The sequence below is a fragment of the Excalfactoria chinensis genome, chromosome 1 (assembly GCF_039878825.1).
Source record: "Excalfactoria chinensis isolate bCotChi1 chromosome 1, bCotChi1.hap2, whole genome shotgun sequence".
Classification (NCBI taxonomy): Eukaryota; Metazoa; Chordata; class Aves; order Galliformes; family Phasianidae; genus Excalfactoria; species Excalfactoria chinensis.
Window position 1 is genome coordinate 115599597 of NC_092825.1, and position 21205 is coordinate 115620801.

Below are 21205 nucleotides of genomic sequence, written 5' to 3' on the forward strand. Positions count from 1 at the left end.
CTCCAGCTTCAGGACTGCTGTTTCTTATGCAGTAATGGGTTACGTACCACGGGTTTCCTAGAAGACACCTGCACTGGAAACAGCAGGATATTCATGGAAAATGACATTGTATGAAAAAATGTCAGGCAACAGTCTGAGTACATCTCCCTTTTTATGGCCAAATCAGGCTTATTGTACTGTATACCATCCAAAGGAGAGTTCTATTATGTATGGATCTGTCAGTCCAAGGACAGACAGGAAATAGACATGCAAAGAGTGGTCTGGAATGATGGGCTGAGGGGCTTGCCAGTGGCACTGTGCCAGATTCAGGAATTTACTTGCAGTCAGAAACAAATGAGCTTTAAAACAGGCATTGAAATTCTATTTTTTAATGAAGTGCACTCTGATCTAAGGCACTGCATCAGCACTAGTGTCTGGGTGGGAAGTGGAGGAAGGAGCTATTGTCCTAATACTCTTGCTCTGTTTGAGGAAATCTCCCTGGAGATAAGTAGGCTTTGAAACTGCCAGTCAGCACCTAAGTAAAGGGAATCACAATCTGCTCCCTCTCTTGAAGCAAAAACGAATGCTGTTCCCTGTAAGTGAGAGACAAGAAGGCCATTATATGATCATTGATGTAAAATAAAGGATCAGTTGCTATGCTTCTGTCAAGGAGGTGGATATCCTACAGCAGAGCTACTCTGTAGCCTAGCCAAGTACTGACAAAGCTATTTTTTTGTTCAGTTTTAAATCTGAAGCGATATGACCATATCACTTTCCTTTGGGGAAATCAGATATTGCTGATTCTGTTCCAGCATCACTATTGCAATAACCACAGCTACATTTGCACACCATTAGTGTCACTTTCATATCTATTACTTCTACATTTCAGTTAATTTATGGCAAAGCAAAGGCCTTAATTTGCTTCTCTAAGACATGGGACAGAACTACAGAGATGAATGCCAATCTGAAAATGGCTTTCATATGACTGGCATGGCTTTAAACTTCTCATAGAACATTTGTACTGAAAATAAAATAAAATAAAATAAAATAAAAAGACACACATACACAAAAAACAAACAAACAAACAAAAAAAACCAACACCAACAACAAAAAACAGAAAAAAAACCCACAACAGAAGAAAACAACATCCAGTATACAAAGGAAGAACAGTTAAGAGGGCTTTACTAAAGACACACTTTTCATTTTAACACCTTTACAAGCCTGTACAGAAACATTAGGAACCCATGTAGTTGTTGTCAGAAGTAGTACCAATGCTCAAATACATTTTTTCTCTATTCACTGTGGCTCATTTAGTGAGCATCAGTATTTCTGGAGAATAAAGAAAAAAAAATAATAATAATCCTTTTGTCAATACAGTGAAAAAACAAAGGATGTCGTAATAGGTTTTCTTCAATGGCAGAATAGTATAACTGTTTGGGTAATGTCAGACGCCTGTAGGCGTACAGATATAACTCTTTTATAACAACATGGCACAGCTGTTAGGTCACTTCCTACTTTCTTTTTAAAGATCTAACTTTAGACACAGAGATGTCAGCCTATTGGGTCATCTTCTCCATTCCTTCATCCAAAGTGGAATTACTCCAGGACAGAAACATCTTTGTTCTAACATCTTAATACATTCAAGGTACTAAAGCTCCTTACAAAAACAGAAAAAAGCCCCTCCTCCCCCCCAAATAAAAAAAACAACAAAAAAACCCCAAAGCTTACAAACCCATAAACATATATTTCTTTCCCATGCTCTTTCCAGTCAGTAAGCACTGACCCTTTTGCCAAGGGAAACTGTTTTGTTTCAGTGAAGTGTTATGATGAGAAGTCTGGGTCTAGCCTATTCACTGCTTCACTATTAGACCATCTCCCACAGCATCCCAGACACCAACCAGGGTGGGAGAGGTCAAAGCACAAGAAAGACTTCCTTAAGTATGTCAGTAGCAAAAAATAGACTAGGGAAAATGTGGACCTGCTGCTGAAATGAGGTAGGAGCCCTGGTAATGGAGGACACCAAGAAGGCCAAGTTACTGAACACCTTCTTTGTTTTGGTCTGTACTGCTAAGGCAGGATTCTCAGGGATCCCAGACCTGGGAGATTAGAGAGAGCCTAGGGAAAGGAAGACTTCCTCTTGGTCAAGGAGGATCTGCTCAGGGGTCGTTTAGGCAACCTTGATGGACACGAATCCATGGGCCTCAATGGAATGCACTCATGAGTGCTGAGGGATCTGGCTGAAGTGATTGCCAAGCTGCTCTCTATCATCTTTGAAAGGTCATAGAGAATGGGAGAGAACTGGAGGAAAGCCAGTTTTCAAAAAGGGCAAGGAGGAGGAGCAGGGAAACTACAGAACAGTCAGATCACTTCTGTCCCTGGAAGGCAATGGAGAAGCTTATTCTGGATGTCATCTCCAAGCAAGCAGAAAAAGAAATATTATTAGGAGTACTAATTAGGAGTAGGTGTTCATCAAGGGGAAATTAGACAGGTAGTCTATGGTGTCATGACTGGTTGGGTAGATGATCAGTGAACAGTGGATGTTGTCTACCTTGACTTCATCAAGGTCTCCCATAACATCCTGTTAGGTAACCTTAGAAAGTGTGTGGGATAGATGAGTGGGCAGTCAGGCAGATTGAGAACTGGCATTGCTCATTGGGTTGTGATCAGCAACAGAGTCTGGTTGGAAGCCTGTAGCTAGCACTGCTCCCCAGGGATTGGTACTAGATTGATTCTTGCTCAACGTCTTCTTCAGTGTCCCGGTTGAAGGGCTAGAGTGCACTCTCAGCAAATTTATTGATTATATGGAGCTGGAAGTAATGGCTGACATATGACATATCAGAAGGCTGTGCTGCCATTCGGTGGGACCTGGACTGGCTGGAGAGTTGGGCAGAGGGGAACCTTATGAAGTTGAACATGGGAAGTGCAGAGCCTTCCACTTGGGGAGGAATAACCACACACATTAGTACAGGTTAGGGGCTGACATGCTAGAAAGGAGCTCTGTAGAGAAGGACCTGGGTGTCCTGTTAGACTACAAGGTGATCAGGAACCAGCAGTGTGCTCTTGTGGCCAAGAGAGCCAATGTTATCCTAGGGTGAATTAAAAAGAGCATCACCAGCAGGTTGAAGGAGGTGATCCTCCCCCTCTGCTCTGCCCTAGTGAGGCCACTTCTGTAGTTCTGTGTCCATTTCTGGGCTCCTCAGTCCAAGAAAGGGAAATTCGGTAGAGAGCCCAGCAGGGAACCATAGAGATGACTCGAGGACCTGAAACATCTTTCATACGAGGAATCCTCAGAGAGCCAGGTCTTTTCAGGCTGATGAGGAGAAGGCTGAGGGGAGGATCTTATCAATGCTGATAAACATATAGAGGGTTGGAGTCAAATGGATGGGGCCAGAGCTCTTTTCAGTGGTGCTAAGTGACAGAACAAGGGGCAATAGGTGCAAACTGAAACACAGGATGTTTCATATGAGCATGAGGAAAAACTTCTTTGCTTTGAGGGTGGCAGTGCTGAAACAGACTACCCAGGGAGAGGAGATGGACTAGTTGATCTCCAGAGGTCTCTTCCAACCTCCACAATTCTGTGGTTCTGTGAATTCAAGAAATTGTTCCTCCTTTCTAAAGCTTTAGTGATGATCTCACTGAAAGCTCACCTCACCCCATGCCACCACAGTCTCTCCACAGCATCTCAGCTCACCTACAACAGTAACACTTTCAGACTTCGAGTGCATCTCATTGCACCCAAATTTTGCAACAGAAAAGATCAGAGTGATCATAATGTTTCACAACAAAATATGACATCCAGATCTTTGATCAGACCTTCCTAAAACATCCCTTCTGTTAAAAAAGTGGTTAATAAAGGAAGGATATGTACGGATGGAAAGGTCACTGCTTACACTCACTGAAGTGACATCTGAAGCGATTACATGCATGTACTGTAATAAGTTTGGCAAACACTTTATTTTCTATTTTAAGGCTTAGGATTAGAGAGATGTTTTGATTGACTCAGTTACTCCAGAGAATTCTATTGATTTTAGTGATTCTGCTCTTAATTTATGCTGTAGGAAGTAAAATCAGAATCCAGGTCCCAAACTCTTATTTTTTGTACTTTTTGCATGACTGGAAAGTGACATGAATCAACCCTTGGGAAAGACTTTGCAGAAATAAACAAAGTGATTTAAATGTACACGGTCAGATGAAGAAAATAAATAAAAGTAATAAAAGGAAAGTCAGACAGGAAAGGGAGAAATAAAGGCTCATCTGAAGAAAAGTATAGCATTTTGATTAAAAGTCTTTCAGAGTTTATTTTCCTTCTTTTAGAACTGCTCTGTAAATGCACACACTGCTGGCATAATAGCAGGAAGATGGACTGCAATGGAAATGAAAGCAATTTTCTTGATAGAAGTTGCTCCCTGTCCTTCATAAAGCTGATGAAAGGAGGCAGACAGGAAAAAATATCCTTGATTTTGAAACAGACTTAAAGCATAAGCGCTGTTGACTATCAACTTATTCCATAAAAGGAATCTGGAAAACAAAAGTGCAAAAAAAACCAAACCACGGCCACCTCTAAAAAGAACTGAGGTGGTATTATGTTGAGATTTTTCTCTCACTGCATCAGCCAGTGAATGCATTATTCCTTCTCACAGTCAGTATTTGATAGATGTGCCTGAAATAAATTACTAGCTGACACCAATTCAGTATTTGAAAGATGCCACAGTGTTTTGAATAGATAAAACACGCTTGAATTTGTATTCCTGTTATTCTAACTTGAATACCCTGAGGGCACTTAGTGTGAGAGTGTTTATCTTGGATTTCGCTCATCAGCTCAGAGACAGCGCTGTCTGGCTGTCATCCAGTGGGAGCACTAATACTCTCTGACCAGAGTCTGTTAATCACTTATGTGCTTTTCCAGTCAGTCAGGACTGGGCTCTGCATGCCTACTGAGGGGTACGGGTGGTGAGTTGCTGGGACTGCAATTTGAGATGGTACTGCAGGACAGGAGAAGGAGCTGGGGACTACCATGATGAGTGGACCCTGGGATCTCATTATCTGCCAGCAGGTATCACAGAATCTTAGAATGGCTTAGGCTTGGAAGGGACCTTACAGCCCACCCAGTTTCAATTTCCAGCCACAGGCAGGGCTGCCACACACATGATCAGGCTGCACAGGGCCCCATCTAAGGCATTCAGGGATGGGGCATCCATAGACTCTCTGGACAGTCAATGCCTCACCATCCTGTGAGGAAAGAATTTCTTCCTAACATTTAACCTAAATCTCAGTGTTTGAGTTTAAAACTATTCTCCCTTGTCCTTTCACTATAAGACTGTGTAAAAAGTTGGTCTCCCTCCTGTTTATAAGCTTCCCTCAAGTACTGGGAGGCTGCAATGAGTTCTCCCCAGAGCTTTCTCTTTTCCAAGCTAAACAAGTCGAACTCCTTCAGCCTGTCTCCCCAGGAGAGGTGTTCTAGCCTTCTGGACTGTTTCCCCATCTTTCTTGTGCTAGGGGCCCCAGACCTGGATACAGTACTCTAGAGGGGGCCTTACAAAGGCAGAGCAGAGAAGGGCAATGACCTCCCTGTCCTTGCTGGCCACCTCTCTGCTGGCCCAGGAAGTTGGTCATAGCTGGCTCATTTTCAGCTTTTTGTCCACCAGAACCCACAAGTCCTTCTCTACTGGGCTACTCTCAAACAGTTCTTCACCCATTCTGTACATATATGTGGGACTGCTGCAACTCAGATGTAGCACCTTGCGTATGGTCTTGCTGAGCCTCATTAGGTTCACGTGGACCTGCTTCTCAAGTTTGCCCAGGTCCCTCAGGATGACATTCCTTCCTTCTATTGTGTCAACTGCACCACTCAGATGAAGGTACATTAAACCCCACTGCCTATGTCATTTATAAAGATGCTGAAAAGCACTGGTTCCAAGACTAACCAGCCTTCATCCAGACATAGATCCATTGACTACCAATCAGCCCTACGTAGCCCATAGACATTAAGGGACATTTTGGTCACCCCTATTGAATACTGAAGGCAGATAAATGTAGCAACTTCTTTGCCAGGGCAGCTGGCATAAGTTACTGGGATAATTTTGTACTCTGCCTCTCTCTGGTCCTTAAATTGATCTAAGCAAGTGTAGATGGGCTGTCAGCACTTTATTTCTATTTATATAATACCTTACTAATCAGAGGTTTACTTTGCCACAATTGTTCAATAAAAATGGGGATTTTTCTAGTCATAGATGAAGAATGGCAGAAGACTCAGTGTGTGCCAAGGGAAACCTGTGTAGAAGTTGCCAAGGAGCTGGGTACGACAACCAACAAGTTCTTCAAGCCACCCTGCGTGAATGTATTCAGATGTGGAGGCTGCTGCAATGAGGAGAGTCTGAGCTGCATGAACACGAGTACAACTTATGTGTCAAAAACGGTAAATGAAGCTATTTATATTCTCTCTTTCTGACCTGGCTCTCAAAAAACGGAGGGGAAAGAGGATGTTTGGTTTCTGAAATCCTGTTGTGAAAGATCTGTCTGCACTACCATAACAAACAAGAGAATTAATTTTTTATCCACGTGGAGTGAATGCAGGCATGTGCAATAACATTTCACACTCATGCTGCATTACTAAAAATGTCTGTGTATGCACAGAGATGGAAAATCAGGTCCTGAGAAAGTGATTGCAGGCTCATGTGACATTAAGGGGTTTAATCCTTATTTAACATATTGTTACTTGGATCTGGGATCCTTGAGAACATTGGCTTGTGAAAATCCAAAGGATTAGGAGAGACTGAGAAATTTTGTTGTGTGGGGCCATGAGTCTGAGAGCTGTATTTTTAAAACTGACTTCAATTCCACAAGCCTAGCTAGTAGTTTTGAATTTTCAAGCCTAAAAGAAGAGATGTTTTCAGCAGAAGAGACCAGATGCTCTCCATATGAATGCCTTGGGATCTGAATATCACTAATCACAAGTCACTATGGAAAAGAAAGGCTTAAATCAGTAGCAATAAATGTCTGAGTTTTAATGTCCACTGCAAAAATGTGAGCATAAAGAGTATCCAGAGAGTATTTTTCAGTAGACTACCTTTAGCATCTATGTACAGAGATAACTTGCTCCAGTGGGTGGCTGAGCACAGTTCTAAGCTCTACATTTGAAACTGAAGACCAGGGGACTGGTCTTCCTAGATTTATCTTCATCTTGGGCATCCCTACTTTTAAAACCTTTTGCACTTGGAATAATTTATTAAATTCCAGTTATCAAAAAGAATATTCTTTAAGTAAGAGTGAAGATTGGGGCAGCTGTTTTAAAAAGATTTAAGTCCTTATAGGGAAACATTTGAAGGCAGCAGTCCTGATTCACTTACATATTGTTTCAGCTTTTCTGGATAGTAATTTCTTTGTGTCTGGTTTCATTGGAATATAGTTAAAATAAATCAGGGCCTATCCTGCATGTGGCAATGTTCATTAATTGCTTTAATTCCATACCAGAAAGATAAAGTGTTTACGGGCTGCTGGCCACACACAAGACATCTGATCAGCTCAGGGAGACAGGTTAAAAAGTATTTATTTACTTACTTTGTTTTTGAGCAGCAGTTCCTAAGTTTGTTGAAAAGCTGCAATTTTGCATTTCTTTAGTGCTCTCCAAAATAACCATTCCCTCCAAAGCTCTCACCTAAACTCCACTCCTGGATACACTACCATCAGCTCAGAATTACTTCTCCAGAATCAACAGAATTACTCCTATATAAGTGAGAGTATTTTTTTTCCTCGTGTTAAAAATCCACTGAAGGATATTCCTGAAGTTAGATGCCATGACACTTAAGTTTAAAAATCTAAACAATAAGATCTAGGAATATTTCCCAGATGATGAATGTAGATGCAGCAATAAGCTGGCATGCAGAGAAGTACCCTGTGCCTTACTTTCCACTTGAAGAAAGTTGGCCTGTCAGGGCAGAGGGGTTGTGTATAATTTCAACACCTCTTACAATTTGCTGCACAAGGAACCAGGGCTTTCACTCTGAGATCACATTAATTTGCATGCACTGAAGTTAGGCTTCTTGTTTCTTTAGGTTCTACAATAAAGAGAGCTGTTCCCAGGATAATTCCCTGTAGTAACCCAATTAAAGTGTCCTTCATTTACTCCTGTTTCTTCCTTCTCTGAGGAGGCCATGTGGATCAAGTTAGGGATCTAAAGATGTGGTGTGTGAGTAATCTAGGATAGTTAGTGTCTCCATAAGTGGTTAAGATTCAGCTGATGATGTAATTGAGAATAAAGTTCCCAATGTCCATATGTTTTTCATCTTGGCCTGGTGTCCATGAGAAGAATTTGGGACAATGTTGTGTATATAGCACCAGTACGATCATTTTGGCAAGCTTCTACTTTGGTGGATATAATCCATCCCTCACTTCAAAACACTCAGTGGCCACCTGCTTGTTTATACCTGTGGTAACTATCGATACAAAAGAGCAGTGATGAGGCAAACAGTGGCAAAGGATAGAAAGTTTTAATTTAAGACTTCACGTATGAACTGTAGAATGGAAACTGGAAAATAAATAAATAAATATGGTTATTTCACCCACATAGCTCTTTGAGATCTCAGTTCCTTTGACAAGTGTTCCAGAGCCCGTGCCAATCAAAATTGCCAATCACACTGGCTGTAAGTGTTTGTCGAATACCCAGCGTCACCAGTACACCATCATAAGAAGATCTGTCCAGTACCCAGAAGAAGATGGGTAAGTTAATTCATTTACAATTTGCTACCTATGAAATCTGAAGTAAGAAAATTGCTTTGCACTGATTTGATTGCTGTAAAGGTGCCTTCGCTTTCTGTTTTCCCAAACGTTTTTCCAATTATCTTGATTATCACTCAGGATTATAAAGCTTTGACTGAATCTTTTACATAATACTGAATGGAAACTGGAATCCAAAAAGCAGCAGGCTAGCACAGAAGGATCTGAATTCATTAAGATATGAAAATGCTTGAGAGGGGACTCAAAGTGTAGATGTTATCATCCCACTCCACTGGAGCTACTTGGGTATATGTGCATAGATTTTTCAGCTTGACACAAGCAACTCTGTTCACACATTAACTAGCCAGGGCATAAAAAGAATGCTGAGGTCAACATAGAGAACTCCACTCTACCTCATGGAACCCCGGGTCAAAATCATGGCCTTGCAATTCTCGTCCAAGTCTTGTTTTGCATCTGCCAGGTTCAGTGCTCAGACAAAAGTGATTTCACACCTCACTCCAAAGTATGGTATAGCACAACTGTAATCCTGATGGGAATTTACTAAATTAACTCAACACACTGGAAACACATCTAAAGGGTTATTTAATGTTAACTCTGATGTCTTTGTCTAGCCTTATATGTAAGCATACAGATAGATGGCATGAATACTAAGACTGCCCTGGGTGGAGCAGAGCTGGAAAAAAACAAATAAACAAACAAACAAATGAAAAAGAAAAGTGGAGCCGCAAAACAGTAGCTATTTCCTTCCTATGTATGTAGTCTGAAATGCATGCTTTATCTATGCTCTACCTACTTCTACTGTTAGCTGAGATCCAGCCCCATCATCCAGTGTTAAGGCTTTCTGTTTGCAGCAATATTGCACTCAGATGCCACAACTTCACATAGTACAAGTGGCAGAACACCAGTAGGTTCATTCTGCCAAATAACTGTGCTGCTGCTCTTTATATTTACTTTTTTTAATTTCCATCTGTTCTGGTTTTTGTTTTTCTTTTCCTTCTAGTTGTCCCTTTACGAACAAACTTTGCCATAATGGATGGGTCTGGGATAGCGACAAATGTGAATGTGTTGCAGATGTACAGCACTCAAACAGACGGGAAGGTAAAATTAAATTAACAATGGACACTTCTGCTTATTATCTTCAGGATGTTTGTGTTGCATCTAGGCTTTGTTCTGCTTCTTTTTGTGAGAGCTACAGTTTTGACTCTACATACTTAGACAGATCTTGTTTACAGTGTAGAAACTCACCTGAAAATAAACATTGGTATGTTTATCCCTATCTCATACTTTTTCCTTGGATGTTTTAATTCACTTCTAGTAGCAAACCTGAATGAGAAACAGCAATGTACTAAAAACATGCAGTGAAGTAGGCATTCTTGATTTATTTACTTTTTAAAATCTTATATTTGCCTTTAATTGTATAATGGACATTATGAAAAACCTTTTAACTGTAGAAAGATTTATCCCTGGAAGATACTGTGGGGAAAGTCTTGAATTTTCATTATGGGTCATTCTCAAGAACAGATGTATCAGGAATAAGATGGGTAAAAGCAGATCCTCCTGTTAGCTGTAGTCATTGCAAAACGTTATATGACCTTTGAAATTATTTGATTGTATTTTATGAATATATTAAAGTGTTTAGGATGCTTTCAAACTGATATACTTACTATACATACTCAGGAGTATGCAAGCATACTTTTTCAAGTCTGTAGAAGGAAATGGAAGAGGGTAAAATTGATACAAAATAGAAACTTAACATGAGCCAGTAGTGTGCTCTTGCAGCTTGGAAAGCAAATGGTATCCTGGGCTCCATCAGGAGAGGGGTGGCCAGTAGGGATAGGGAGGTGATTATCCCTCTCTACTCTGCTCTTGTGAGGCCCCATCTGGAATATTGTGTCCAGGTATGGAGCCCTCAGTACAAGAAAGACATAGGGATGTTGGAGAGGGTCCAGAGGAGTGCCATGAAGATGGTCAAGGGGCTGGAGCACCTGCCCTGTGAGGACAGGCTGAGAGAGCTGTGTTTGTTCATCCTGGAGAAGAGAAGGCTGCGGGGTGACCTCATTGCAGCCTTTCAATACCTGAAGGGTACCTATCATCAGGAGGGGTATAAACTCTTTGAAGGGGCCGATAATAGTAGGACAAGGGGAAATGGTTTTAAGTTGAAAGAGGGAAGATTTAGGTTGGATGTTAGGGGGAAGTTCTTTCCTAGGAGAGTGGTGAGGTCCTGAAACAGGCTGTCCAGGGACGTTGTGGATGCTCCATCCCTGGAGGTGTTCAAGGCCAGGTTGGATGGGGCCCTGGGCAACCTGATCTAGTAAACATGGAAATTTGGTGGCCCTGCCAGGCAGAGGGGTTGGAGCTTCATGATCTTTGAGGTCCCTTCCAACCTGGGTCATTCTGTGATTCTGTGATACAAGTGATCAGTACTTCTTTTCTCTCTCTGCTTTTCCTGGAAAGCTTTACTGCCAAATATATTTGCAGGAAATATTCTGTGAGGGAAATGCATAAGTCTAAAGACACCTACTGGCAGTAAGTTTTAGGAATAAAGTTAAAATTTCCCCAAGGCCTGTATAAGATTAAAAACAAACAAACAACACAGGCAAACAAAAACAAACAAACAAACAAACAAACAAACATGATTTGCTTAGGAAATTGTACTGGTCAAAATGAAACTATGACAGCAGTGAAGCAGATGGACCCAGATGGAAGCCTCTCTGGTTTAAACTGCATTCAGGAAACAAAACAATAAACCAAGGCAACCATAAAAACAAGCTGGCTAGTAAGCTAAAGTAGAATCTAATAATTTCATGAAGTACTCTGTTGATTAAGATGTCCTAGAGCTAATAGATCAGTTTCATGATGCTTTTTTTTTTCCCCCTGTAGGATCTGCTCTCATTCTGAATCAGATTATTTGGCCATCAAGTAAAGTAGTTAAGCTCAAGTTAGGCTTTCCACTCAAGAAAGAATTAGTACACCATATATCAGAGTATGTCCAAAGAACACTGAATAGCCAGAGTCCTCTTAGCCTTTTCTAAGGTCAGCTTGGAGATTAGAATCTGTGGCTTGTTAAATTATTGCTTTTGTTGACATAAACTCAATATTTCCTCAGATAAAATATCATTCTGTGAAGCACAATGGGTTTGGCTGTGGCTGGGGCAAAATAACTTAAATGATGTGGCCTTTGATGTTGAAATGAAGCAAGGCTGAAACACTCATACATGCCAAGACTTATCACCCCAAGGAAGTGGTTTGTTTTCCAAGAATTTGTGGCAGATTTCTTTCCTTCTTCTTTCTTTTTAATTTTTTGGATATTAGTTTTCCAGCATTAAGCAAAAAATAATGAAGGTTTCTTTCAAGTAGTGTGCAGGTCTGTTCTGGTCACTCAGATCAGATCTCAGGTTGCAGAGGTCATGGGCACAGGTTACATTCCACATTCCATAGGCTAAATCCAATAGTTAATTGTAAAATTACAGGAAATTATCTTTCTACTGACACATTATAAGCCATGACCTTTAACCAAGGATGTGCTGCCAGCATTTTAATGTGTCTTTCAGAAAATACATTCCCTTTTTTCTGGGATTAACCTCATATTATAGTCCAGATGTGTATTGTGAAGGAAGACAGATGAGGTATTAGACAGCGTGTTTGCTTGGCTGGGGATTGTTTCTGAAACAAAGTATTTTCTCCTTCCTTTAACTGACAAGTGTACATATGTTGCTTATTGAAGAACTAGACTGGATTACATCTTACTAGACATAGTATTACTTCTACAAAAGTTTCCGAATTGTGGGAATAGTGAAGTACACTGAACAGTGAGCATGTCAGTTTGTGTGGATACGCAGCTTTGTGGAGGGTATATACTAAATCCTGGGAGTTTTCTTTTTGAAATACACTGTCTTGTAAGGATTCCTGTGTTCCAAAACCTAACATTTGGCACTTCTAATATGCATCCCCAAAATAAAGTACTGTTATGCAGGGTTCAACCCATAAGAAATAACAGTACTAGTGAAAGAATCAGCCCACTCCTATCCTGAAAAAGCTTAAAAGTCCTTCTCTGCACTGTAAGTAACAACAGAAGACCAAAATAAATCAGAGAGTATATGCGCCCTTTTGACTGCAGCAAATAAGTCAGCCTCTTCCAGAGCAGAATTTAATGATGTAAAGCTTATTGCTAAAAGTTGTACTTGCTATTGCAGGGCTCCCTCCTCTTGCTGAGCTGGCTATGTGTGGACAATATATGGAATTTGATGAAGAAAATTGTGAATGCATCTGCAGGCAGAAGTGTCCCACAGAATTCATTCAAAGTAAAGAGAACTGCAGCTGCTATTTGTGTAGGGAGAGCCAGGAAAGCTGTGCTCAGAAACACAAGATATTTCATGCCGAAACCTGTAGGTAAGTGTTCCTTGTCACTCAGTGGCTATACTGCAAGGTCTGAGTTAGCCTGTGTAGATGCTGAAGGTGCAGGTGCTGAATTAGCTAGGATTGCCATCCAGTATAGAATTGCTGCAATTATGGTTATAACAATAATAGAGATAGGAGATAGAAGGAGTATAAGGTATTTTTAATTAGCATGTTTTCAGAAATATGAACAAGGATGCTATTCAATTACCTGTATTTATTATTTTCCCCCTAATTTTAAGGGAATGACTGCTAAAGCTGCGCTACACTTGAAATTACTGTGTTACGAAGGTGATTTACAGTGAGATACTGAATCTTGCTTTTCTAGGGAGTCCAAACCCACTCTGTGTTCTTTGTGACTGCCCAGTGCAGTCTTATGGACTTCTAGGGGCAAAGGTACCACCCCAAATTAACACCCACACCATGTACTCATTATTTGCTATGTTTGTCCTCAAATGATTTCCAAGAGCTAATGAAATTCTGTACACATACAAAGCTATTCAATTGATAGCATGGGGAAGCAGAAAAATTGTTCTGGGACTGTTATATTCCATGCATTCCCCTGATCCCTTTGAGTAACTAGTTTTGAGGATTATTTGGCAAAACATAAATAGAAAATATACTTTTAAAGTACTCTTTTTTTCATGCAATAATTTATTTTTATTCTCATGGAGAATAATTTATAATTTATTTATTTATTTTCTCATAGAGCCCTTGTCACATGTACAGATCCAAGAGCATGCAAGTATGCTGTCTGAAAGCTTACATATAGAAACACAAGAGCTGAGTTTCACTGGTTACTAAAGCAGAACTGAATGGTCACCCATACAGTCCATTCTCACAGACTTTTTAGATTCATTCATGTAGAGGAAGCTGTGGAAGGAGTAACATCTGCATCTTTAGATTGAGCTCTGAAAATAAAGGCAAGCATAAAGTAGCTGTCAACAGCTATAAAATAGCTAAAAGAATCAGGAGAGTTGAAACATCATCAAAGACTGTCATTTATGAGTTTTGGATACAGGAAGATATCAATGCCATCATTTGTTCACATTAGTTTAGATTCTAGAACTGACTGTAATCTGTACATAGTAATTCTATGCCAGATTTGTATGCCTTTTAGTCCTGGAGAACAAAAGCTGAAGCATCAATGAGCAAAGGTACTTCATAAAACTTAAGGACAGCGCTATCCAGCAGCAAAGTCTTTCTCCCTGTATCACAGGATGTCAGCACTGTCCCAAGTGTGTTCTGTGTGAGAACACTGCAGTGTTCAATGATGAAAAAGTTGAGGGATGTAACAGTGAAGAATCATCATATTAAAATCCTTATCTTTTTCTTTTTCTTTTTTCTCCTTTATCAAACAGCTGTGAGGACAAATGTCCGCCCCAACCCAGAACATGCCCAACTGCAAAGCCAACATGTCCCAGGCATTGTCGATGTCCAAAGGAGAAGAGAAATTCTCATGGGTCTCAGAGCAGAGAAAATCCTTGACTCAGCTTCTCCAGTTCTCCAGAAATCCACTGCTTTGCAAAGTAGCTGTCACTGACTTTCAAACAGTAGTAAAAACAGACATCTTCCACATTAACAGCAGAAGAATGAATCCAGTCTGCATTTATTTATTAGAGTAATTATTAACTGCAGGTCAGTCCTCTGGGGCATTGATAATTGTTCTCTAAGAGATAAAAACAACTGATGAAATTCTGTCTATGTGGAAGAAAGAGCAGAAAGAGCCAGTTTAATGCCATGCTATGGAAGATGAAGCTGGTATACTGGTAAAAGTCACAGTCAACAGCCAGCCTTTCAGAAATTGAGACTAGATAATCTTAGCCTCTGAATCCTTAGCTAAATGCAACTCTAGGGTAAAACTTTCTTCAGAAATTCAGTGTGCAGGATTTGGCTTCTAATAGGGTCAGCACTGAGTTATTTGATCTACTGTCCAGCTTTAATTATCATTTTGAATCTATTGTACAACTACTGTCAGATGTGCCATATTTAATTGTATATAAGAAAATAAATACATCAGTTATTCGAGTGCTTTTTTTTCCTCCTTTTTTTTTTCCTCTCTTTTTTTTTCTTTTTTCTCTCTGTTATTTTAAAACTCTGCCAAACAAAAAGAAATTAAACAAAAACCAAAAGCCACCTCAAGTACAGCCTTTCTATGTTTGTCCCTCTGGGACTGGCTTCTGCCCAAACACTGGTAGACACAAGGTCACTAAGTCCAATAATTTCAGTAAAGAAGAATCATTTTTCCCACGTCTGCCTGACAGGCATGTGTGATTTATTTATTTGTTCCTGTTGTAGTGTGTTAATCTCCCTAAGGGGACAGCAGCCACAATGGTACGAACTGTTCAGCAATCTTCTGAAGGAAGAGATGGATTTTTTTTCTCTTAGCTCACCATGGCATGAAAATATGTCCTTTGCACTGAAATTGTTTTTACCAGCGTGAGGCCTGAATAACAGTGTTTTAACTAAATCAAGTATAAGGACAGTATTATTTTCTGGACCACTGAAATCTGGTTTGAGATGAAATATTGTAAGCAGCAATCCTGAACTGCAAGTGGTGGTCTTGATGACAGAATCGTTTTTTTCCCCTTTGCTGAATTCTCCAGTTCTTTAGTACAGTTTGAACAGAGGGAAGAGAGGAAATGAAACAACTGCAACAGAGACTGAAATGCTGACATGGCACGACATGGCTTTTGATGTCTTAATTTATATAGGGAAAAATAGATTTCTTTAAAATAAAATTAGAGCCCAGCTGTGTAAAGTGTACTGAACTGTTTGAGAAAACACTACAATGTAATATACCTTCTCTCTGAGTAAGGCGTTTAAAGTCACTGGGTGACTGCTTCAAGTGCTTTCCAATTCATCTTGTGATCTAGGTCTGTACAAATGCACTGGAAGGCAGGTTTTGTCAACCACGCTGGGAAGCGGCTTGGGATCCTCTCAGCAAACAGTGTGGTCTGATGTGTGATTGCATGAGGTGAAGCCATGCAGCAGGGTCACCTCCTTAGCTGCAGTAGACTCTTCACTGAGGAGATTCCTCCACAGTTTAGGCCATGTGCAACAGCATTGTACACAGACAAGGAGAATGGGACCCCAGTGCAAATCAAGGTGAGCCAGCTGGGCAGTAGAAGCTCACCCTTACATTCCCTTTCTCCTCTAAGTGAAGCCTCCAAGCTTTGCAAAGGTGTTTCTAAGGAGCAAACCACCCCATCACTTTTCATCTCACTCATAGTTGAGGTTACTGACCCTGTGGTTGCTTGCAGCATTAGCACATTCCTGGAAAAGACAAAGAGAGACAGAGGCATGATGCTTTGCAAGCCCAAGCACCTCATGCTCAACCAGACACAGACATTTAACTGATTGCACCAGTGGCACATGGAGCAACAATGATCCTTTGTCCAAAACTATACATCAAGCTGAATTCTTAAGCGTCAAGAAAGCTAACATATATTCCTCTACTACAGCCCCGTTGCCCATGGGCAGTAGTTTATAGTGTCATTTAACAACACAACAATTGGAAAATGAATGCATTTCCACGGGCTAAATCTAAGTGGAAACCTGCTAGACTTACAAATGAATAATTCCTGAATTCAGTAGAGCTGTACTGACATAAAAAGACAGGATGAGAAGATGCCCTCTGGGTATGTGGGGCTCTGACTTTAAGTGACATTTGGAAAGAGTGAGAGAAATGTAGCAGTTGGAGACCGGTATTAATTATGCCTGAATCTTTGTCAGTGCTGATCTGTAGAGCTTCCTCAGCTCTGCTCTGCCCAGTGAATACTTTTTTCTTTCTTTCTTCCCCCCTCACCCCACCCACAAAACAGAGCCTCTTCAACCTGAGAGACAAGTAAGTCTCCTCTAGTTCCAGAAGGCTCTTAAAGCAAAGAGAGCTCAAAATGATGTTCAAAAGCCCTGCAGCCTTCCCTTGAAAATCAGCAGGATGGATGCAACCCCTCATTTCACATAACATATGACACTGTGCTGGGTGGCAAAGCAGGGGCATCCAAGTGCTCTGAATTAGCCAGCTTCACACTCAGAATATGAGAATACCTTTCTCTAGTCATACAAGTTAATGCATTGGAATATGAGCGATAGCCACCCTTTCCCTCCTATGGGCATCTGCAAAAGGAAGGGCTTGGAAAAGCCCTTCCATCTTCCAAAGCCTTGACTTACCTACTTCATAGATGGCACTAGTACACTACTGTGCTGGCAGCACAGGGATCCTACAGCTTACCTTTTACAAGTAATTTTGATCCTGGCAGATCACCTGCTTGTAAGGCCTCATGCCAGTCCGTTCTTTGCTGGATACCGCGTTTATCCATCTTGCTCTCCTGTATGATGGGAAAGTGATCACAGTTCGAGCATGTAATGGCTATTAATAACTTCCACACAAATATTATGAAGAAAAGCTCCAAAGATTAAGCATAATGCTGTGAATGCCTACGTTGTGTGATGATCGTCACTGTCACAGACCAAAGAATATCTGCGTTGCTAATAGAGTGGCACACTCAAAGGATGTAAATCTTTACACGGAAAGTGATGACTGAAAGGAGGCTCTGAGTGAAGATGGAAACACAAGGAGATAATTAGAATTCGATAAGGATTTAGAAAAACTCATAGTGTTATTTGATTTGAGAATTTCTGGAGTCAATCCATTTCAAAATATTCAATAAACTTGAGAACAGAAATGCTTTATGTTGTATCTCATATCAATACATCAGAATTTAATTGCAGAGATTTAATATAAATATTCAGAAGGCCTAAATGGGATACGTAAAATTCATGGCAGATCTGGTTTTTGACTGATGTCATTAGCTTTTAACTTATGACTAAATGACCTTCTCAGAAGGAAGGTTATGGAACAGAAACATTCTGTTTGAAGTTTGAAAAGCCTTTTATTACTGTGTTCAGCATGACTTGCTTTTTAAACATATGGACATGATTTACAGGTTACATAGCCACAATAATAAAGCTAAAATTTCCTGTTATGGTGTGTCTTAATTTTTATATAATGAGAGATGTCTTTAATGCGACACTTGGATTATGGCCTCTGCATATCCATTTGTATAACAGGAATAGGAATACTTAAATAATGATGGTTAATTCTGAATCAAATGCACATTAAGTTTCTAAAACTGTAAGTTTTTATGAGTGGTTAGCACATGCTTTTTGTTGGGAGGGGACAAGGAAAAAGAATGAATGAGTAAAATATTGTGTTTGAAAGAATAAGTAGAACTTCATCTGCTTGTAAAAACTCTACTTGACCTCTACATTACAGAGATACATGTGGTCACAGAAAAATGCTGGTGATACTAAAGAATATCAAGAAAATCTGAAAGTACTGCCCCCATTTACTCTGGAATTTGTCGTATGTCACGTACTGCAACATTGCTTATAACCAGCATTATTCATAGGAAGTTTGACAGGGCATATATAAATCCCATCACACTCTTAGACACTGCAAACAGTTCCATTTATAAGTATCCTTGGGGCATCAGGTCCAGCTGACTCTTAAAATCCTCCTCTGTTTTCCAGCCATTCTTCCCACAAGAGCCTTTACTCATCATGCAGTTCTCTAGTGCTTCCCTCGTCTGCACATTTTGTTTTCATGTACAACTTCAAGCCAAGACTTAAGCCATTTAAATCAATAGCTACTTTGATTTATAGTAGTGTAAAATAAAGAAAAAGGAAACCCAGAATGCAAAACGAAACAACAACAAAAATGTTTGAGGAAGCTCCTTTAGCTGCCAGTTCCATTCATATTTTCTAGATAACTGATAAATGCTTTTCAACTTCAAAATAAGACAGACACTGTCACCTTCTAATTATGGACTCACTGAATGAATCAGCCTCTGGGGAAGTATGAGGTGGTTACCAGAACAAGTGGATCTGTGTTCTCCTTTGTTACACTATTCATTAAAACAGAAACGTCAGGGGTTATAAATGATGTACTGCCATTCATTTTATTTCTGTCAGACTCCAACATCAGCATTTACTCAAAACTTCAATAAAACCTTTTCACTCCAGGGGGGAGAAAGTCTGTTTTAAATTAACCTAAAAGGAAATGGCTGTTCTAGCCGATAAAGCAAAATAAGTACATAAAAAGAATGCTGTTGTGGCTTGGTCTAGATGTTGACTTCCATTCCATTAGCAGTCTTTTTTATTTTCAATTTTATCATAATTTACAATACAATTCAAAGTGAAAGGTTCTCCCAGGTTGACAGCATTGACAATCCACGACTTAGGGCGAACTCTTTCACATCCTAAACATCAAAGGCTACCTTTACCATATTTATGGATGAAGAATTTTATTCTAGTTATTCTAGTCCCTATTATTCTAGTCCCCATTGGCATATGCTATGTATTTAAAAATAAATGAATAATCAAAAGTATTAGATTAAGTGTAATTACAAATTAAATGACAAAACAGTAACAAAGTGGGAAACACATCACCTAGTCTTCTGCCCCGACTTGTTTTGCAAAACTGCATTTTTAATCGGCAAGGACTGTATTGCTTGAGCTTGGCTTAATTTTACCAGTTCAGCTGAAACTGACACAGAATAACTAGACCAATCCATCACAATCTGCTAAGTGACTCAAAGATAAAGTATTTATCCAGAACTTCCACTTGATCCCTGATCTGGTTTGTCTGAGCAGATTCACGTGCCTCCTTTGTTCTTCTTTCTTGGGAAAGCTTTTCTTACTCTCAATGAATGAGCTAGCTGTTCAGGTTCATGCTTCAGTGCTGAAATGTGGTTGCATTGCTCTAATTTAGCTTCGCTTTTCAGAATAAAACAACGCAAGTCATGAAACACAACAAAAAGCTCAACATATTCACAAGAACTATGCAAAACTTCTTATCACTGCCAACCCCATAATAAACCACAATATTTTCCTGTAACTCAGTTACAAAGGAATATCATGAAAATCTCTTTAAAGTCATCTCGTTTCTCTCCCTTCTGGCATTTCGCTGTGCACACCGCTTGAAAACCACCCACAGCTCACTCCTAAAGTTTTCACAGCTAAAAATTGATTATCCTCCCTACCTGTCCCCTGGAGGCCAATCACCTTATTACCTTTCTCTGCTCCACATTAATTAAATTACACTCACAGCAGTTGTTTCCAGCCTGTAAGCTTGAAGCCTGTGGCTTTCTTTGCAAACCTCACAAAGCATTTGTGTGCCTGAAAACTGCTCTAAATTTTGCTACCTCTAATGGTCAAATAAAAATCATTGCTTCCTCCAGAGAGTTTGCCTTGCAAGGCTACACTAAAGCTACCAAGTGAAAGAAAATTGGTTTAGTTTGGTAGGTTTTACATCATATGCACAACAATTACACTTAGTTTAAATCCAGATATCGGGTATAAAAATATTGCGTTGTTGGGGTGCTTTTTTAAGGAAGAAAGGCAGTTTTATTTCAAGCGATGTACAAGCAGGCAGGTACTACAGTAATGGGTACCATAAACAGAAAGAACAGTGCTGATAACGTTCTGGAGCATGTATATGAGAGGAGCATTAGTAGCAGGAAATAAAGCATACGATGTGCACAGTCTTCAACTTTGCACAGAGGATATTTTGCATCTCTGCCAGCACCAATATTTTAAGCTTCCAATAGCTCCACCTGCTGTTGTTACTGCACTATTTTTCCTCCTTTAAGTCCTTAGGTTTACTTACCATTCGATTAAAACCATCTTGTTAACATTATAATACTGGAACCATGTAAGAGCTCTGGCACTTCAGGTTTTTTTTGACTATTTGATGATACATTCCCAGGATATATTTTTTAAGTAGGTTGAGTCCTAACTTAAAGGTACAAACAGAAGTCAGGCTTTCTTAAACACCTGATGTACAGATGTTAAAGCACTTGGCCTTAAAGCTGCAGGAAGGGTAATTCAGATCTGCAATTATATAGACTGTAAAGATTAGCAAAACTCATTAAAAAACAAACAAGCTAAAAAAAATCCAACCACACAAGTCTAGTCTAGTCAACAGGTTGCAGCTTTAAAACAATCAGTATCAGATACTGTACCATATTTGATCCAGATCAGACATTGTTACATGGATGCATTTCTGCTGCATTAGTCAGATTACTTGACAAGA

General features: G+C 39.9%; 1 protein-coding gene across 2 annotated transcripts in view; it reads left to right on the forward strand.

The window, feature by feature from the left end:
* The window catches only part of VEGFD (vascular endothelial growth factor D), a 57068-nt gene extending 41859 nt beyond the window's left edge, over positions 1–15209 (forward strand). Inside the window, exons 3-7 of one of the 2 annotated variants that reach the window (XM_072347393.1) lie at positions 6204–6394; positions 8546–8694; positions 9713–9810; positions 12906–13101; positions 14469–15140. In XM_072347393.1, coding sequence (XP_072203494.1) covers positions 6204–6394; positions 8546–8694; positions 9713–9810; positions 12906–13101; positions 14469–14595 — 761 coding nt within the window. In that variant the 3' untranslated portion in view covers positions 14596–15140. Of the gene's footprint in view, positions 1–6203; positions 6395–8545; positions 8695–9712; positions 9811–12905; positions 13102–14468 lie in introns of both variants that reach the window. The other variant, XM_072347399.1, reaches the window with a different exon arrangement.
* The last annotated feature ends 5996 nt before the right edge of the window (positions 15210–21205 follow it).